The sequence below is a fragment of the Cicer arietinum genome, chromosome 1 (genome assembly GCF_000331145.2).
Source record: "Cicer arietinum cultivar CDC Frontier isolate Library 1 chromosome 1, Cicar.CDCFrontier_v2.0, whole genome shotgun sequence".
Classification (NCBI taxonomy): Eukaryota; Viridiplantae; Streptophyta; class Magnoliopsida; order Fabales; family Fabaceae; genus Cicer; species Cicer arietinum.
This window is the reverse complement of record NC_021160.2, coordinates 625,187-642,521: the sequence shown is the minus strand read 5'-3', so window position 1 is coordinate 642,521 and position 17,335 is coordinate 625,187. Positions and strand designations below refer to the sequence as shown.

At 27.9% G+C, this 17,335-nt stretch overlaps 4 protein-coding genes across 5 annotated transcripts; 2 read left to right on the top strand and 2 right to left on the bottom strand.

Annotated features, from left to right (window-relative positions):
- Nucleotides 1-195: 195 nt before the first annotated feature.
- LOC101491904 (probable plastid-lipid-associated protein 4, chloroplastic) lies at nucleotides 196-2,761 on the top strand. Of its 2 annotated transcripts, XM_004485448.4 has the most exons (6): nucleotides 196-548; nucleotides 654-767; nucleotides 1,556-1,651; nucleotides 1,745-1,819; nucleotides 2,178-2,245; nucleotides 2,449-2,761. In XM_004485448.4, the coding sequence occupies exons 1-6, from the start codon at nucleotides 246-248 to the stop codon at nucleotides 2,519-2,521; spliced, it is 729 nt and encodes a 242-aa protein (XP_004485505.1). In that variant the 5' UTR covers nucleotides 196-245; the 3' UTR covers nucleotides 2,522-2,761. The 2 variants fall into 2 exon arrangements, with proteins under 2 accessions (XP_004485505.1, XP_004485506.1); XM_004485449.4 differs by lacking the exon at nucleotides 1,745-1,819.
- A 277-nt stretch (nucleotides 2,762-3,038) lies between these two features.
- Nucleotides 3,039-6,332, bottom strand: LOC101500571 (gibberellin 20 oxidase 2-like). The gene is made up of 3 exons (XM_004486180.4): nucleotides 5,783-6,332; nucleotides 4,664-4,985; nucleotides 3,039-3,609 (listed from the first exon to the last, which is right to left on the bottom strand). The coding sequence occupies exons 1-3, from the start codon at nucleotides 6,310-6,312 to the stop codon at nucleotides 3,334-3,336; spliced, it is 1,128 nt and encodes a 375-aa protein (XP_004486237.1). The 5' UTR covers nucleotides 6,313-6,332; the 3' UTR covers nucleotides 3,039-3,333.
- Nucleotides 6,333-11,140: 4,808 nt separating this feature from the next.
- LOC101491593 (F-box protein At1g10780) lies at nucleotides 11,141-14,035 on the top strand. The gene is made up of 4 exons (XM_004485447.4): nucleotides 11,141-11,281; nucleotides 11,996-12,739; nucleotides 12,882-13,162; nucleotides 13,252-14,035. The coding sequence occupies exons 1-4, from the start codon at nucleotides 11,278-11,280 to the stop codon at nucleotides 13,486-13,488; spliced, it is 1,266 nt and encodes a 421-aa protein (XP_004485504.1). The 5' UTR covers nucleotides 11,141-11,277; the 3' UTR covers nucleotides 13,489-14,035.
- A 755-nt stretch (nucleotides 14,036-14,790) lies between these two features.
- Nucleotides 14,791-16,381, bottom strand: LOC101491272 (transmembrane emp24 domain-containing protein p24delta3-like). Its single transcript, XM_004485446.4, has 4 exons — nucleotides 16,047-16,381; nucleotides 15,684-15,893; nucleotides 15,271-15,347; nucleotides 14,791-15,040 (listed from the first exon to the last, which is right to left on the bottom strand). The coding sequence occupies exons 1-4, from the start codon at nucleotides 16,239-16,241 to the stop codon at nucleotides 14,896-14,898; spliced, it is 627 nt and encodes a 208-aa protein (XP_004485503.1). The 5' UTR covers nucleotides 16,242-16,381; the 3' UTR covers nucleotides 14,791-14,895.
- Nucleotides 16,382-17,335: the final 954 nt, after the last annotated feature.

Here is a 17,335-nt window from a genome sequence, read left to right as displayed (position 1 = left end):
GACCGTGGGTAGTGGATCTCATACACCTACCAAACTAGATCCTTGTGCCTACTCAATAAAAAGAAAAATGTTGACCATTTGATATAAAAATCAAAGAGTGGAAATTCGGGTGGACAGTAGATACCCACATGTGCAAATGAAAACATTTTGGTCCAAAGTCCAAACTTAAGCAATATTATATTGAGTGAGGCATAGTAAAGAATTAACATACACATTTAATAATTTTAATTTAATTTAATTTAACCATGGCCTTATCTTCTTCTTCACTTCTTTCAGGAAACACGCATTATTATTCACTTCTCAAACCGCTTCATTTCCATTCTTCTTCTTCTCGCTTTCCAATCAAACCCTCCATCTATCACAATCACAATCACAGTCACAACGTTGCTGTTATCTCTGAGAAATGGAGAACAAATGTTTCATTTTTTCCTTCTTTTTTAAAGAAAGGCAAAGATGCAAACATCATCAAGGAAGAACTTCTTGAGGCCATTGCACAGCTTGATCGTGGGGCTGATGCAACTCCTGAAGACCAGCAAACCGTTGATCAGGTTGACTTTTATATATGCTTTTGATTTCTGCATTTTTTTTTATTTTTCAAGTTTTCATGCGAATGCATTTTTGTTTTTTGATTTTTGGAATTTATTTCTAAATAGATTGCACGAAAACTTGAAGCAGTTAATCCAACAAAGGAACCCCTCAAATCTAGTTTACTCGATGGAAAATGGGAGCTTTTGTACACTACTTCACAGTCTATTTTGCAAACTCAGGTGAGCATTGCATGTTGTTTACTTCTATATGCTAGTTTAGTGATCCTTTGTTGTGTGTTGGATTAGATTTGGTATGATCAATGGAAATGGGAGCAGCTAGATTGATTAGTGTTGCGATTAGGTTTTATAGATTTGTTTATTTATAACTCATATAATGAAGGAAATGATCAATGTCTTTTTTCTTTTACAGCAATATCTTAATTTCCTGCTTGTATATTTTGCTTTTGTTGTTCCCTTTTATTTTTACAAGACTACATGATTCTTCAATGGATTTCAAAGATAAAATAAATGAGTTGATTAAACCTTGTTAATAGCTTATACTATCGATATCTTGGAATTTGGGTTAAACCTAGCTTAATCCTAAAAGCCCAACATGTAATGTCAAGATCTCCTAAGCTTTATAAGCTCTACTTAGGTCATATCTCTAGGCAATGTAGGACTAAATCCACCCTCTCACACACAACTCAATGAAGTTGTTGTATTGTAGGTTGCAATGAAGGCAATCCAAATGTTGCAACTAGGTGGCTAGGGTTTGTGAGCTAATCTGTTGGGCTACTACGGGCTCGCTTGTTTAAGCCTTCATTTAAATTTTAAACAGGCATCCTGAACTACCATCTGGCCTGGCTCATTTTGACAGTGTTACTTCTGTATGTTCATATGTTAGAATAGATAAATTGACGATGAAGTTAAAGGTTTCGTTGTTTTCCTTTTTGTTTTTCTTCTCCCTCTCTGCCATCTACATTTTGCCTTCATATTTTGAGTTAACATTTTCAATATTGTAATGACAGAGACCGAAGTTTGTGAGATCAGTTAAAAATTATCAAGCAATCAATGTTGATACTCTCAGGGCCCAAAATATGGAATCTTGGCCATTCTTCAACCAGGTGACACTAAGTGAAATTGACATAAGTTCTCACCATTTATGTGTTCTCACTCTGGCATTTGGATATGTAAATAAAGTAATCAATATTGTGTAGGTGACAGCAGATTTAACACCTCTAAATGCAAGGAAAGTGGCTGTGAAATTCGACACCTTTAAAATTGCAGGCTTCGTGAGTGTTCGGAGTCTCAATAATCATCGTCATTGAAATTAAATTTTGTAATATTCTAGATGAGGTGACTTAAGAACCCTTGGAGATGAAAAATGAAATCCTGTTGAAGCTCTTAACAAATGCAGATTATCTAACAAGATCCAACAAAATTCATACATGTCACATTAGTTATAATTATTATCCTTTATCAGCAATTCTATGGATTTAGTTCCATAGTTAATACGATAATAAGTAGTGTATGTATTTCTTTTTTTTTTTACACCTAGTAATATGTATGTGTATTTCTGCAGTTCAATTGAGTACTATGTATAAATGTTAGTACCATAATTAGTCTGATCATCATAATGTACATTTTTAGATACCTGTTAAGGCTCCTGGAAGAGCTCGTGGTGAACTAGAAATTACATACTTGGATGAAGAATTGAGGTGAGTTACCATATTACGTTACATGTAAAGATAAAATAAAGAAGTCTCACTTTTTTTTTCTTTTATTATGTTTATAAACTGCATTGGGCCATTTTTACTACCTAATCTCCACTTAAAATTGCTTAACTATCATCATGTGTTAAAGATAGATACTGTCAAGTACTTCTTGTCATACTTTCTCAGTAGTCATTTTAATTTAACAGGGTGTCAAGAGGTGACAAAGGAAACTTGTTCATCTTGAAAATGGTGGATCCATCTTACCGGGTTCCTGCATGATGTGTTGGAACTTATATTATACTAGCAAGCCATTGTGTAACCACTATTCAAGCTAACTTGAAGCATTTTGGGACTGTGCTTTCTGTACAGAATTTCCAGATAAACTGAAATAGTGTGATATAGAGTAATGTAATGGGTCTTCCCCCCCGCCAATGTGGAAAAACTCTAATTCAAAATAAATGGTTGTAAAATCTTTACATATTGATATAGATATATTATCAGCTAAAGCTTTGCTTGGAAGACAGGAAAAATCGAGAAACTTCTCGATCTTATTAATATAGGATTGATTAAAATTGATAGAAAACAAAGTAAATGCATAGATGCAGCTGTTAATTAATGAGTTTTGTTGCAAATTTCTTTTTTTAGTTGTAGCGGCTTTAAAAACTTTTTAGGGATAACTTTACCATCTATTGTGGTTCTACTTCAGTATCCGACTTGAGAGATTATTTTCTACAATTTTGCATGAATAATATTTCTTTTGTACCAGAAATCTTAGCAGCATGCATTGACGCAGAAATTTAAAACCTAAAATTTGCTTCATTCATATTATTTGGGTACACTGGTTACTCAAAACAGTTCGATGAACATGAAACTCAAAATTACCTATTTTCTATGTTGTACATCTAATACATACATGTATGTATAGAAAAAAGAGTAACAACAAAGATATAACACTAAACCAGTGTACATTATTATGGAAAATAAAAAGAGGGTATGTAGTATTCAGCTGGTATTATACCCACTTGACTGAAGATGCAAAAAATAATGATCATACAAAATCAATATTCTTTAGCATCCAAACTCCAAAGTACTTATATTTTGGATGGGTTAAAAGAGCAAAGCCAAGAGATGAATTTTGGCAGAGTGTCAGGACCAGCCTTATATTGCTTTTGTGTAAACTCAAAAAATTGTGACCATGTGAAATCAGGGTACTTCCTTGCCTCTTCTCTTCCCAATAGATTGTTTGGGGCTCTCACAATTTTGTCAGCTTTCGGGCTTAGAAGGAAAGCAAGTGTCTTTATACCCGTTTCCTCCTTGTTAGGCAATACTCTATGCAGACAACTCTTGTATATCCCATTGGTCAGTGCCTAAAAACAATTTAAAAAAAATGTCAATATATACCATGTTTAATTCAACAAAAATACTACCATCATACCATGCATCATTATCACTTTCACACAATATTCAATACTCCCTCCCTCCTCTCACTATTATAAGAAGAAAAAAAACAATTTTCATGAATATAAAGAAATGTAATTAAGTGCAAATATTTTTTTAGATTTTATGTAAAACACAAGTTAAATTTACTAAATTGTCTATTTTTAAACATTAAACTATGAATATTAAATGTTTTGAAATAAATAAAAGGTTTTAAAATTATTTATTGATATATCGTAAATCATTTTACAAATGTATGTGAACACTAATATAAATATTTATGTAGTAGATAAAAATTCTAAATAAAAACCTACTAAATATGTAATTAATCAATTATATTTTTATCGTTAATTGAGCAGATTTAACCCCAAAAAAAATATCGATAATTTATAATATAATTATTTTATATACAATATAAACAAATTAATAAAACAAAAATTAAATGGTTTTCTGTTTTGAAATTTTCAAAAATCAAAATAAGTTTTTGTTCCCAGTTTTGAGTTTCACTTTTAAGTTATTTTTTTGGTCTAATACTTATTGATTTATGAAATAATGATAATTAAAAATGGAAAAAAAAAATTAATTATTAGTAGTAGTATTAAATTTGTTAATAAATATTTTTTTACAAGTTTACCCTTTAAAAAAATTGTTCATTGCAATATTTATTGTTGATGGTAGAAAAATATGTAAATTAATTAATGATATGTTAATAAAAAGAGTAATAATTAATATAGTTAAATATTTTTTTTTTGTTAAATCTTATAAAAAAAGGTAATATATATATATATATAAAAGAGATAAATCTTATAAAAAAGAGATAAATATAAAAAAGGTAATATATATATAAAAGAGATAAGTCTTATAAAAAAGAGATAAATCTTATAAAAAGAGATAAATGTAAAAAAGGTAATATATATATATATATATATATATATATATATATGCAAGTTAAGAGTTTATATAGTTTTAGGTAGTATTACATACCATGAAAGTGTCACCTATATTTATGGCAAAGGTATTGGGCTGAGGGGGAATAGCAAGCCATTTGTTATCAACAAAAACTTCAAGACCTCCAACTTGGTCCTGGTAAAGAATGGTGACTGAGGTTGGGTCACTATGAGGACCAGTGCCAAGGGTGCCAGCTTGAAATCCATCACAAGGATAAGAGTTACACCTCATCATTGTTTCAGCATCTTTGAAAAACTTTTTGTAATACAAACGATCCACACCCAAGCTAATAGCCAATAGCTCCAAAATAACCCCTGATAATTCCTTCATTGCATCACAATACTTTTGACACACCAACCTATTTCAAGTGCAAAGAAAAACACATGTCAAGGAAATTTTGATCAACATAGTGTCTGTCTATATGGTACAATAATAAACATTAAACGAACTTTAAATACAATTTTTTTGTGAAGTTTTTTGTTGAGTGAATAAATAAGAGACACTATGGGAGGCAATGCTAGAAAACACATCTTGATCTACTTTCAATTCGTATTAAACAAGATGGGTCTCAAAAAAAGTAAATTGTAAAAGTGTATTAGGATTCACTTTTAAAAACAGTGTCACTTTTTATATAATTTTATTTTTATATTTATTCCTAAATTGTATTAGGATTCACTTTTAAAAACATTGCATATAGAAGAAATCACTTATCAGTCCAATAAATCTAATTAATTATGAATAAATATAAAAATAAAAATTATATAAAAAGTATAAAATAATGTCACTTAATTTATGATCTAAATAAAAATGTATTTTCAAAAATATTTAATTGGTGGGTTTACCCGATCCGCATCGCTCTAATTTTTCTATTACGTTATATAAGACGCCAATTTTAGTGAATTGACATTTTTTTTAGCTAAAGTTGTATATTTACACTTTATCTTGTCAATTTAAAGAAAACATTATAATGAAAAAAAGTTAGTGACCAAATTTTGAGAGATAAATAAAAATGAAATTTTCTTACTAAATTTAGTGGCCAATTGTATATTCTTCTAATTTATTGACTATATTACATTATTGAGTGGTTATATTGATGCACCATATATTTAACCAGCTTAATTAATTTAATTTGTTATAAAAATTTGTGATTCTTACCCTGCATGTTGGTGGTCATCACCTAAGACTGATTTGAAGAAATCAACAATTTGCGACTCTGATTCATCACAGTGTTTGTATTGAAAAGTAAATGCCTCTTTCCATGGCAACTTTGAAGAAAATTGCCATGCATGAGCACCTGAATATCCCCATGGATGCCTCATAGAACCAACTTTCCTAATCAAAGGAAGCTTGAAAATGTTGTCAAATTTTTGATAAGTATCCTTGATCAGATTCTGGTCCACACCATGATTGGAAACTAGGAAAAATCCATGCCTCATGCATGCATCCCTTACAATCTCAGCAGCAGCAGCTATAGCAGCCTCATCACTACCCTTCATGACTTCTAAGTCAATTATTGGTAGATTGAGCCATTTTTCATTAGTTTTGACAAAAAAGTTTATTTGGTCGTGGTCGGACCAAATAGAGTCTTTTGTCACACTTGTTCTCTTGTCCAGTGATTTGATATTAAAAAAAAGAGTTTCATTTTCGTTATTCATAGGCGAAATAATATTGATTTTTGATGCCATTAGAATTACGAGAAACTAAAACGAAAATAATAATTTTAGATGTTATTACGGGTTTTAAAGGTGAACTATATAAATAAGTTTATTGAGGTAGTCATTGGGAAAGGATCCGACTTTTATTTATTTTATAAAATAATTAAATTGATTCATATTTATTATACATGGATTTTGTTCTATGTCCCTTTGTGTGTTTTTTTTTCTTTTATCAATAAATTTATGATTACATTAACTTGAAAGATAGACAAAATTTTACTTTCCAAAAATCTATAATTCAATGAATATTGGACACCATATTATGTATATTAAAATTATTTTAAATACTTTGAAAATATTCATTGTATCTAGTTGATATCTAAAATTAAGGAAACTTAGTTAATAATTCAAATATATGTAATATTAATATTATTTATTTGAAATATTTAAACAATGAAATCAAATAAATATTTTTCTAAATTATTTACAATATATTTGTTAATTTGTATTTTATATTTCTATAGTATATTATTTAGTAGTATTTCTAAGTTGATTTTATATTTGAAGAAACATAATTTACTTTTATATTTAAAGAAAAAGAAGTCGGTTTTATATTTAATAATCACCACATTTAATAACATTACGACTCAATTGAATTTATACACTATATATGTTAAGTTTAACATTATTTTAATATATTTCTTTGACTAATTGTGTGTATTGTTTGAATATTTAATATTATATAATCTAGTATTTAATAGTATGACTATTTTATTATATATATATATATATTTAAATATTATCTTTGTTGATGATAATTTATATTCTATGATTGTTTATGATTTGAAAATGTTACATAATTTTTTGAAATATTTTCAACAATCAATCTTTAGATTGAAAATTCCTATCATATAAATTATATTTATAAGTATTTACATTAACTTTTTTTTTTCTATAGATAAAATTATAAAGAAATTCGCGTACAACTACGAGATACAAAATTCAAACTAATATATTTATATATTCAAATATTATTGTTGTTGATGATAATTTATATTCTATGATTGCTTATAACTTGAAAATGTTACATAAACTTTTGAAATATTTTCAACAATCAATCTTTAGATAGACAATTCCTATCATATAAATTATATTTATAAGTTTTTACATTAATTTATATTTTTTTTATAGATTAAATTATAAAAAAAATCGCATACAACTACGAAGTATAAGTTCAAACACGGAAGATGATATTCAGCCTAACAATATTAATATTTGTCAATTGAGTTAAACCTTACGAATCTATTTATATATATTTTTTATTTCATTGAGATGGGTGAATATATTTTAAAAAATAAAATGGAGAATAAAAATTATTTTATTAATCAAATTGAAACTAGTGACCATTTTATAAAAGTCCCCTAGAAATTTGAACTTGAAACTTTGAAGTTACAACGCTAAATTTTTACTAGTTAGAAAATAAAATGGAGAATAAAAATTATTTTATTAATCAAATTGAAACTAGTGACCATTTTATAAAAGTCCCCTAAAGATTTGAACTTGAAACCTTGAAGTTACAACGCAAAATTTTTACTAGTTAGCTAACACTTCAAGTAATTGTCTTAAAAAATAATTTAATAAAGAATTTTCAAAGAACGAATTGTAATTAGACGACATAAGACATAATCGTTCATGTTGTTCCTTAACTTAATTTCAGATAATATTTTAGTCATTTATCTTTTTTTTTCTTTCAATTTTGTCATTTATTTAATTTTAAGTAAACAATTTGATCTTTTATATTTTAAAATGTTAACAATGTTATCTTTTTTTTACGTAAATTTAAAAACTCATAAAATTAATTATCATCTTCGATATAATACAAATTTCATCAAATTTATAATTCAAATCTTCAAATAAACTCATATTATCATTTTTTATATTTTCAAATTTTTATAATAAAATTAAATAAATGACCAAATCGTGAAAAGAAAAATAAAGAACTAAACTGTTATATGAAATTAAATTAAAGAATCGCATCAACAATAATGCCTACCTAAACACTAAACTTTTACTATCTAACTTAACACTTCAAGTAATTACCATAAAAAATTATCAAATAATGAACTGTAACTAATTTCTTACTACTTTGCTAATAGTTCAAGTAATTGTCATAAAAAATAATATAATAAATAATTCTTAAAGAATGAATTGTAATTAATATATATATATATATATATATATATATATATATATATATATATTTAATATTTTATAATTTCAAAGATTAATACTGGTAATAGTTATACGTACTTAATGTAAATGAATTTTTAATAACAATTTAGGGTTTAGATAATTGATATTCCATATTATTTTATTTTAATATTTAGTTTCCATGTTTTAAGTTTGCTTTTTCATTTAATAAATTATTTATATTATATCATTATTACTTAATCTTTAATAAAATTGACTCTGTGTTAACATTGTTTTTCACAAGTTATTATTTATTTAATAAAATATTAGTTGAGTAAATTTAAAAATATAAAATGTTATTAAAAATGTAAAACATATTAATGATTAATTTCAATAATTTCAAAATATAATAAAATAGTGCATTAATAAATTAATTAAAATTTTCACAACAGTTAATATTAATATATAATTGGCTAAATTACATTCGTGGTCCCTTAACTTAATTTCAAGTAACGTTTTAGTCCCTTATCTTTTTTTTTTCCGATTTAGTCATTTATTCCTAATAATATCAAATAAAGTATGAAAATATGAGTTTATTTGAAGATTTGCATTACGGATTTGATGAAATTTGTATTATATTGAAGAATATAATTAATTTTATGAGTTTTGATTGAATTTTTTTTTGAATTCTTGTTTAAAAAAGGATAATGTTGTTGAAATTTTAAAACATAAAATATCAAATTGTCATTTAAAATTAAAATAAAGGACTAAGTCGGGAAAAAAAAGATAAAAGACTAAAACGTTACCTGAAATTAAGTTAAGAGACCACAAATGTAATATAGCCTATATAATTATTATTGTAATTTTTTTATATAAGCAAACATTGTATTTCAATTGATTAGTCGGGATAGAGTACTTATATTTCAATGTTATATGTATTTATATTTTATTTTGGAGAGACTAATTACTATTGCCCCTCTATATAAAATATTTGTTTAAATATGTTTTTCCTACTTTTATGTTTTTATTTTATTTTATTTTAGTCGGTGTAAGTTTTTTTCATGGTCTAACATTTATGTAAATATAATTTAATTTTAAAATAGTCATTTCATTCAATTTTTTGCTACATAAATTGTGATACCGTTAAAATATAACTATTTTTAACAAAAAATACTTAAATATAATTAAATTAATATTAACCTAAAATTAATATTTCAACCGTATTCTTTAAAAAAATCTACATTGCACTTTCTTTTTCATTGTTAACATCTCCATCAATTTGAGATTCATAGGTGTATTTTTAAATTCAAATTGACCGTTGTCATAATCTTTTTTCTTCGTCGAGTGGTATTTGTTGGACGATGGTAAGTTATTGAATTAACTATATATCATAATTTTTCTTCTTAGCGTGGAAATTAAGGGAGCTTAGAAGAGTATATGTAAAAGTCTAAAAATGGGGTATAATTTGGTTGTAGATTGAGGAGAGACAAATAAGAAAGTCATAGTCATAGACCTAATAATGGTAAGGGGTGATGAATAAATTATTTATGGTGACAAGATTGAACATTTGATCAAATTCATTATATTTTTTTGAGATTTTTTTTACTTTATGAATTGCGACACAACTTGAGTAATTCTACAATGGAAAGACACGACTTAAGTTTTTTTATGAAATAAAACTTAAATATTTTAAATTAATTTTATGTTTAAAAAATTATAATTTAATTATATTTGAGTTTATTCTAGTTAAAAAATTAGTATGTTTTAACAGTGTTACAATTTTTTAATATAAATGAGATGAAATAACTATTTTAAAATAAAATTATATTTATAGAGATGTTAACCAAAAAAAATTAACGAAGACTAAAATAATAATAAAAAATAATAATAAAAATTTATAATTACAAAAATCAAACACATATTTAAATCTAAAGTATATTAGACTTGAATTGATAGAAAGAAAAATTAAGAAAATATTATATTTTCTTTTAACATTTTCCTATAAATATTAATTCCTCAAGTAAGTAACCTCCTCTCAATATTACTCACATAGATTTACATAAAATATTATTAAGAAAAAAATAAGACATCCGCTTTAGCATGAATTTTGTCAAATCTACTTTTGTAACTTCATTGATTATTATTTTTTTGATATTTTTTATAAACTTCATTTTAAAATTAGGAGTATCAATGAATGACTCACATGTAAAACTAATTCAAAATATAATTTTTTAAATTGATTTATTACTATTCTCAAAAATAATTCTGATGTAAAAAATAATTTTTTATAATTTTCATACAAAATAATTTGTTATAATTTTCATAGAAAATAATTTTATTTGGAGCGTATCAAACCCTTTAGATACTATGACATGATAATTAAAATCGTAATCTTGTTTTATTTTGTTTCACCGTATCTTTCCTCCTAAATAAACTGCATGCGTGGAAAATTTTACTTAATTTTTCGATATAACTTGGTTCGTGTAGGGTTGTGTTGTGTGTGCGCGTGTATAAAATACAGTGACAAAGTTCAAACAAATTTGAAAACAAAGCTAAAAAGGAAACGCGGGCTTTTTTCATTTCACCCTCGTCTCCAAAATTTTCAAGGCAAATATAATTTACATGTAAATCTTTTTTTTAATTTTTAGGATCCCAAAACCTCAAATTTAATCTCATATATATTTACAATTTATCTCATTATCACACAAACACACGCTCCAGTTCTACTTTCTCTCTCAACTTCATCTAATCCCTAACTCACTCCAACCTAGTTTTCAGATCTTCATTCTCTTCATTTCATAAACAATGTGTAAGCTCTTTCTCTTACCCTTTTTTATTCTCAATAGCTCCATTTATAAACAATTACATAATTTTAACATTTTCATTTGCATGCAATTTTTTTTTTAACCAATGTTTAAGATTTGGGTTTCACTTATGTCTTAAATTGTGCTACGGTGCTTAAATTTTAATTGGGTTTTCTTTCTCTTTGCTGCGTAATTGTTTATCTAAGCTTTGTCACATTTAGTTTAGTCGATAAACAATACCAAGCTAACAGTTTTTAGATTTATTGTTTTGAGCTTCTTTTATAGAAAAATTTATGATAATTGTCATGTTTGATTTGATAAACGGGAGTTAAACTCAAAGGGGTTTATAGGGTTTTGATAGTTAAGTCAGTTAGAGGAAGGAAATTATTCAATTAATTTGTGAAATTGTTCAATTTTAGGTTTTCAGACTCTTCTAATTAATACTCCATACAGAATGAAATATAATAAAATTTTGTATTTGAAAAATTGATGTTTTTTATCTTAATTTTTAACTAGATACATTGACTTTTCAAATACTTTTTTCACATATATTTCATTTGGAATGGAGTACTTTAGTTGTGTTTGATGGTGCCAAATTTGACATATGAGTTATGACTCGTTTCAAATCATATTGTTTATTCGTTTTTTGCTAATTTGGGAAAATGTTAATTTGATTTGTCTGCATACTGACAATTATTAATTTTGATTCTTGCCCTCAGCAACAGAATCTCTGCCTGATGTCATACTTCAATACATATTGTCACATATCAAAAACGGTCGCGATGTTGCCTATTGCAATTGTGTTTCAAAGCGATGGAAAAACTCTATGGCTTATATCAGAAGTCTCTATTTTGCTCGTAACTCATTTGATAACCCTCCTGGCAATGAAACTTCTGACACCATTGTGAAAAGAATGGTATCCGCGGTTGAGAAATTAGAAGAGCTAGTTGTTTACTGCCCTTTCACCCCTTCCGGCCTTGCTTCGTGGCTATCGCTTGCAGGTCCATCACTTACTCATCTCGAGCTTCGAATGGACAACCTTGCTGACAATACGGCTGTACACGAAAGTCCTTCGAAATTGGACTGCATTGGTGCAGCAAGGAATTTGAATTGTTTAAAACTGTGGGGTGTCTTGATCATAAATACCCCTAAATGGGATGTGTTTCAAAATCTTAGGACCCTTGAAGTAGTTGGGGCAAGTTCTGAGGATACTGCATTGGATGCAGTCTTTCGGTCGTGTCCGTATCTGACAAGGTTGATACTCCTTGGATGTGAAGGGATCAGATCACTTTCAATTGATCTGCCATTGTTAGAGCATTGTAAGCTGGACTTTTATGGTCTTGGAAACTGTTCGCTTTCACTGAACTCCCCTAAAATCGAATCTCTTGAGGTACAAGGCTGTAGTTGGATTAGGGTTCCTGAAACCAAGCATTTGAAGGTTCTTTCAATTTCCAATAGTGCAGGTAGTTGAATGTATAAACTTAAGTGGTTCTTGTACTTTCATATTTCTTATTAGCCATTTTTCATTTCTTGCTCCCATGTAATTAATAAAGTTATTGGCTTTGTTAGCTCAATTTTGTTTCCTTTCTTGTTAATTGCTTCCAGGGAGAGTATACATGATTGAATTCGGAAACCTTTCAGCACTGGAGTTCCTGTCTATGCGTGGGGTACAGTGGTGTTGGGATGCAATATGTAAAATGCTGAAACTGGCAAGTGGTGTAAAACATCTATATATGAAGGTCGAATTCACTGGCGACTATGATGCTCTTCAAGCTTTTCCAGAGGTTGATTTTGTCGACTTTTTCAACAGCCATCCCAAGCTCCGCAAGTTTGATATCCATGGAGCCATGTTTGCTGCACTATGCCAGAGGAATAGTCTAAAACATGTAAATTCACAATAACTCTGACCTTATAAATCTTCTTAAGCTTATTCTCTAACATCTTATCTAAACAAGATATGAATTTCATTTTACAGGTTGATTCTGAATTTGTGATTCCCTGTTTGGAGGAGGTTGTCATCACAGTGAGATCGCCATTAAATGCTGAACAAAAAATGAGTACTCTTGAATCCTTGTTAAAGTATGGGAAAAATCTAAGGTCCATGGTTATCAAGATTCTTCAGATGAAGAGTCCACATACCAGTGCTGATGATTTTTTTGATGAGATTTGCCGGTTTAGATGCATGCACCACGAGATAATTCGAATTGAATAAAGCTTGATGCAATTTTTAACACAGTTTCAGCTGGAATTCTGATTTGATTATGACTTTATTTTTGTGGATCTAATTTCTTGTTTTGAACATCATTTAAAATTCGATAACCTCTTTTTAGCTGATTTAGAGAATGAAGGTTTTATCTCCTCTCCCATGATTGTCAAAAGCGGTAAAGCAATGTGGCAAGTTTTGTTGTCACTGATTCCTTGCATAGAATCAAGCTTATTCAGAAGGGGGGCCAAAATTATCAAAGTATTGGTTATGAAATTGTGCTGATCAGGAATATGAGGGTGTGGTACTTCCATTTGGTACATACTCAAAGAAGAGAACCACTGTTTAGATTTCATAGCAAATATGGGTGTCAAAAGCAATTATCCTTTGGTATTTCTTGATTCACCTTCTACAGGGATGGATAGTTTTCTGCTTGCTGATGCCATGGGCACCCGTTTGAGGTGTTAAGCCCTAGTTTCTTTGTCTTGTTATCTCCCATTCTTGTTTGTAATAAAAAATTGAGTTTAATTTAAATTTGATGCAATTTATTATATAATATGGTTCAATGGTGTTAATAGATCATATGCTACATGCAGCTCCCTGCACCAGCAAAAATGTGTGTATTTAAGCCAAGAGAGAATAAGGGAAAGATAGGAGAGAGAAGTAGAGATGAATGAGTTAGATGATGGAGAGATTGTAGAGGATCATATCATTAAAAGAATGAAATATTGTTATAACATTCAAGTTTTAAAAGATTGTCATAAATAAAATGGCATCCAATGGTGCAAAATAATGTTATGCATGCCAATTGCATCTTTGGATTCATTTTAGGGAGAGCCAAAAGAAAGATTGTAAATACTTAAATTGATGTTAATATGTTTTAGGAGTTTTTATTTATTTTTATAATTAGAATTAACTTTGTCTCAATAATTCACTTAAAACTAGGATTTGTAATGTTAGCTTCAAATGCAATTTTTATACTCAATTTTATTGTTGAACTTAGAAGAATCAAACAAACACCAGATCTAAGAGGGAAGAGTGTGACTCTTTTGGTACACATTGCCTTTGTTGATGATTAAAATGATAACTTACCCTGGCAATTAACATAATTAAATTTTAATGTTGTTTGTCTATTCTAATAATATTCAATCAAATCAACCAGTATTCAACTGAGCCTGAAAAGTCATTTCATTGTGTAGAAACATTTTAACTATCTGTCTTATTTACACAAGTATTTTATCATTGATCATCTAACTCAGTTTAATAAGTTGTATTAACTTTGTGTGTAAGAAAAGTTGGAAACTCATCAAATGCAAGTGTATAAATATATTTGGCTACTTATGAATAAAGTAAAGGTCCCAAAAATGTTCAAGTAATAAACTTCCATCTTTAAAATGGAACTAACACTAGCAGCATCTAAATAAGCTTCTTCTTCTGGAAGTATCTTTTCAAATGCCACAACTGCAAAGCTGAAACTGCAATGCAGATACCCAAAGACATCATACTAAGCCATGCCACTCTTGAATTTGTTGTTTCACTCACTATCCTCATCTCTGCTTCCCTGATTAATATCCAAAAAATAAAGTATACATCATAAATAAAAGTTAGAATCAATTGCAATAAATTTTATTTTGAGAAAATGGTGGTTGGTTATTGACACAATGCATGTTTGGTTAGCGGTGAATTTGGCAGAGTCACGGTATACCACCATAGTTTGACACAATGCATGATACCACAATGATTTCGCCAAATTCATTGTGAATTCCAAACATACACTATAATTAAAATTACCTGCCCTTCAAAAAGATCAAATTCTCATGGATAGCCTCCACCGAGCCTTCTAGCTTTCTCAACTCAAGCTCTACTCCCTAAACATGAACCACATTTGGAGACTGATATCAGCAAAAAGGAGCATTGTAAAGCAAAAAGAAGAGAGATTGATTGCAATGTTCAACTTGCTTGCAGTTACTATAGGGAAATTTCTGCTCTTAGTTCAAAAAACATGATATATATAATACAAGGAAAGTACAAAAAAAAAAAAAACAAATCATACAAATCTTAAATGTTAAAACCATATAGAAATAGCACTTAGACTCATTTTTTAATAGGCCATTGAGTAAATGTCAATCCTTGAGAGGCACAACTCAAATTCTACAAGAAATTCATGAGCATGTTACTAAATTACGTGTCATTGAAATGTTTACCTCAATCTTCTCTTTTCTAGCAACTGAATCCCAATCCTTGGCTGCAACTCCAATTTTCCAATCAAGGTTCACATTGACTTCTCCACCTCCATGATTGTGATCCACCCAAAAGCATGCAATGTAGTTCCCACTCTCTTGAGTTGTAAAGGCGAAATTACCATTTGTAGTATTATCCTTATGATAAAGATTGTTTCCATATGGTGATGTCACCTAAAGAAAACAAATTACTATTAAAATTGGAGAGATCAAATTACTATAAAAACAGAATGATGATTCTGATATGTAAGAAAATCGTACATAAAATAACCTTATTATACCATAAAAAGATGTTGTTAAATAGATGAAAGAGAATGGAAAAGGTACCTTGAGGGAAATGGAGGGGGGATTGTTGGATGGATCAAGCGGAGTAGAGAGGACAACATAGTCTGCCAAAACGACGACGTTAGTATGGATTTGTTCGGAAAGACATTTGGTACCTGAAGCGGGTAAGGAGAGCCATATAGCATGAGAGGTTGAGAGCCATATAGCCAATAATATTGATGATATTATCTTCTTCATAACTGCTTCTTCTTCACCTTTCTTATCTACACGCCAAACACAACACAATCAATGTTTCACTTCGATTTCATTTTCATTTCACTTCTTTTGATGAGATCAATACAGAGGTTCGTTAAACTTTGTCGAATAGAAAATAATGAAATTGAATGTTATTTAATTTAGTTGTGTCATGTCATTACAACACTATTAAAAATATGTAACATTATAAAATATGGAGGAGACCAATAAAATTTCACAAACGTAAAAAAGAGAGACAAAAGACCAAGTTTTAGAAATAAGAAAATTATAAATTAGTTTTGAATAAATTAAAGAAATTAAAAGTGCATTTAATCCAAAAATAAAAGTTATTACAATTTTCAAATTTTGTTAAGATTAGTTGTTAATGAGATAAAAAAAATATTAATTTGTTTAATTTTTTTTAAATGTGCATTCAATTAAATCAAAGTATAATAATATTTGTTATTTTTATTCCTAAAATATTTTTATACAAATTTACATGATGAGATATAATAAAATGTATATGAGATAAATCCTTCTTTCAACAATTAGTTTGGCAAAACATGAAAAATTACTTTTAATTAATTAGTAATATATTTAAATTAAAGTTCTTGAGTCTTAGCTCAATTGTTAGGTTAAACATTTTGTCCCAAGACCTCACAATTGTATGAGTTAATTATTGTGAATTTTATATTTTCTTCTAAGATTAAAAAAAAATCTAAACTAAAATATCATGATTATATATTAATTTAAATTGCATGTACTACAATTACACATGTTCATTATTTTAAAAGTGTTTATTATACAAATCAAATAATTTTGAACATCGTACAATTTTTTCAATATAAAAACTCTTTACATTAAAATTATATATAAATTAAATTTATTATATATAATACTATATAGTTTTCATTATATTTCTTTGTCTAGTAAAAGCATAATGTTACTTGTTAAAAATATAAGTAATTAATAATTGCATATAATTAAATTTTCCAAGTTTGAAATTTAAGATTATATTTGTTCTTGAGTTTTTTCAAAAAAAATGCATATTTAAAAGAGTTATAATTCAAATTCCTTTATTTTTTTACAATCATACT

Bases quoted from the DNA above. Each gene is read 5' to 3' on its own strand.
- LOC101491904 (XM_004485448.4), top strand. From the start codon at position 246: ATGGCCTTATCTTCTTCTTCACTTCTTTCAGGAAACACGCATTATTAT. The intron at 1,652-1,744 runs GTGACACTAAGT...AATATTGTGTAG, and splicing joins CTTGGCCATTCTTCAACCAG to GTGACAGCAGATTTAACACC. The intron at 2,246-2,448 runs GTGAGTTACCAT...TTAATTTAACAG, and splicing joins TACTTGGATGAAGAATTGAG to GGTGTCAAGAGGTGACAAAG.
- LOC101491593 (XM_004485447.4), top strand. The intron at 12,740-12,881 runs GTAGTTGAATGT...AATTGCTTCCAG, and splicing joins TTCAATTTCCAATAGTGCAG to GGAGAGTATACATGATTGAA. The intron at 13,163-13,251 runs GTAAATTCACAA...TTCATTTTACAG, and splicing joins AGAGGAATAGTCTAAAACAT to GTTGATTCTGAATTTGTGAT.
- LOC101500571 (XM_004486180.4), bottom strand. From the start codon at position 6,312: ATGGCATCAAAAATCAATATTATTTCGCCTATGAATAACGAAAATGAA. The intron at 4,986-5,782 runs GTAAGAATCACA...CACTTGAAATAG, and splicing joins GATGACCACCAACATGCAGG to GTTGGTGTGTCAAAAGTATT. The intron at 3,610-4,663 runs GTATGTAATACT...AATTGTTTTTAG, and splicing joins ATATAGGTGACACTTTCATG to GCACTGACCAATGGGATATA.
- LOC101491272 (XM_004485446.4), bottom strand. From the start codon at position 16,241: ATGAAGAAGATAATATCATCAATATTATTGGCTATATGGCTCTCAACC. The intron at 15,894-16,046 runs GTACCTTTTCCA...TGTTTTCTTTAG, and splicing joins CCCCCTCCATTTCCCTCAAG to GTGACATCACCATATGGAAA. The intron at 15,348-15,683 runs GTAAACATTTCA...GTTCATGTTTAG, and splicing joins CTAGAAAAGAGAAGATTGAG to GGAGTAGAGCTTGAGTTGAG.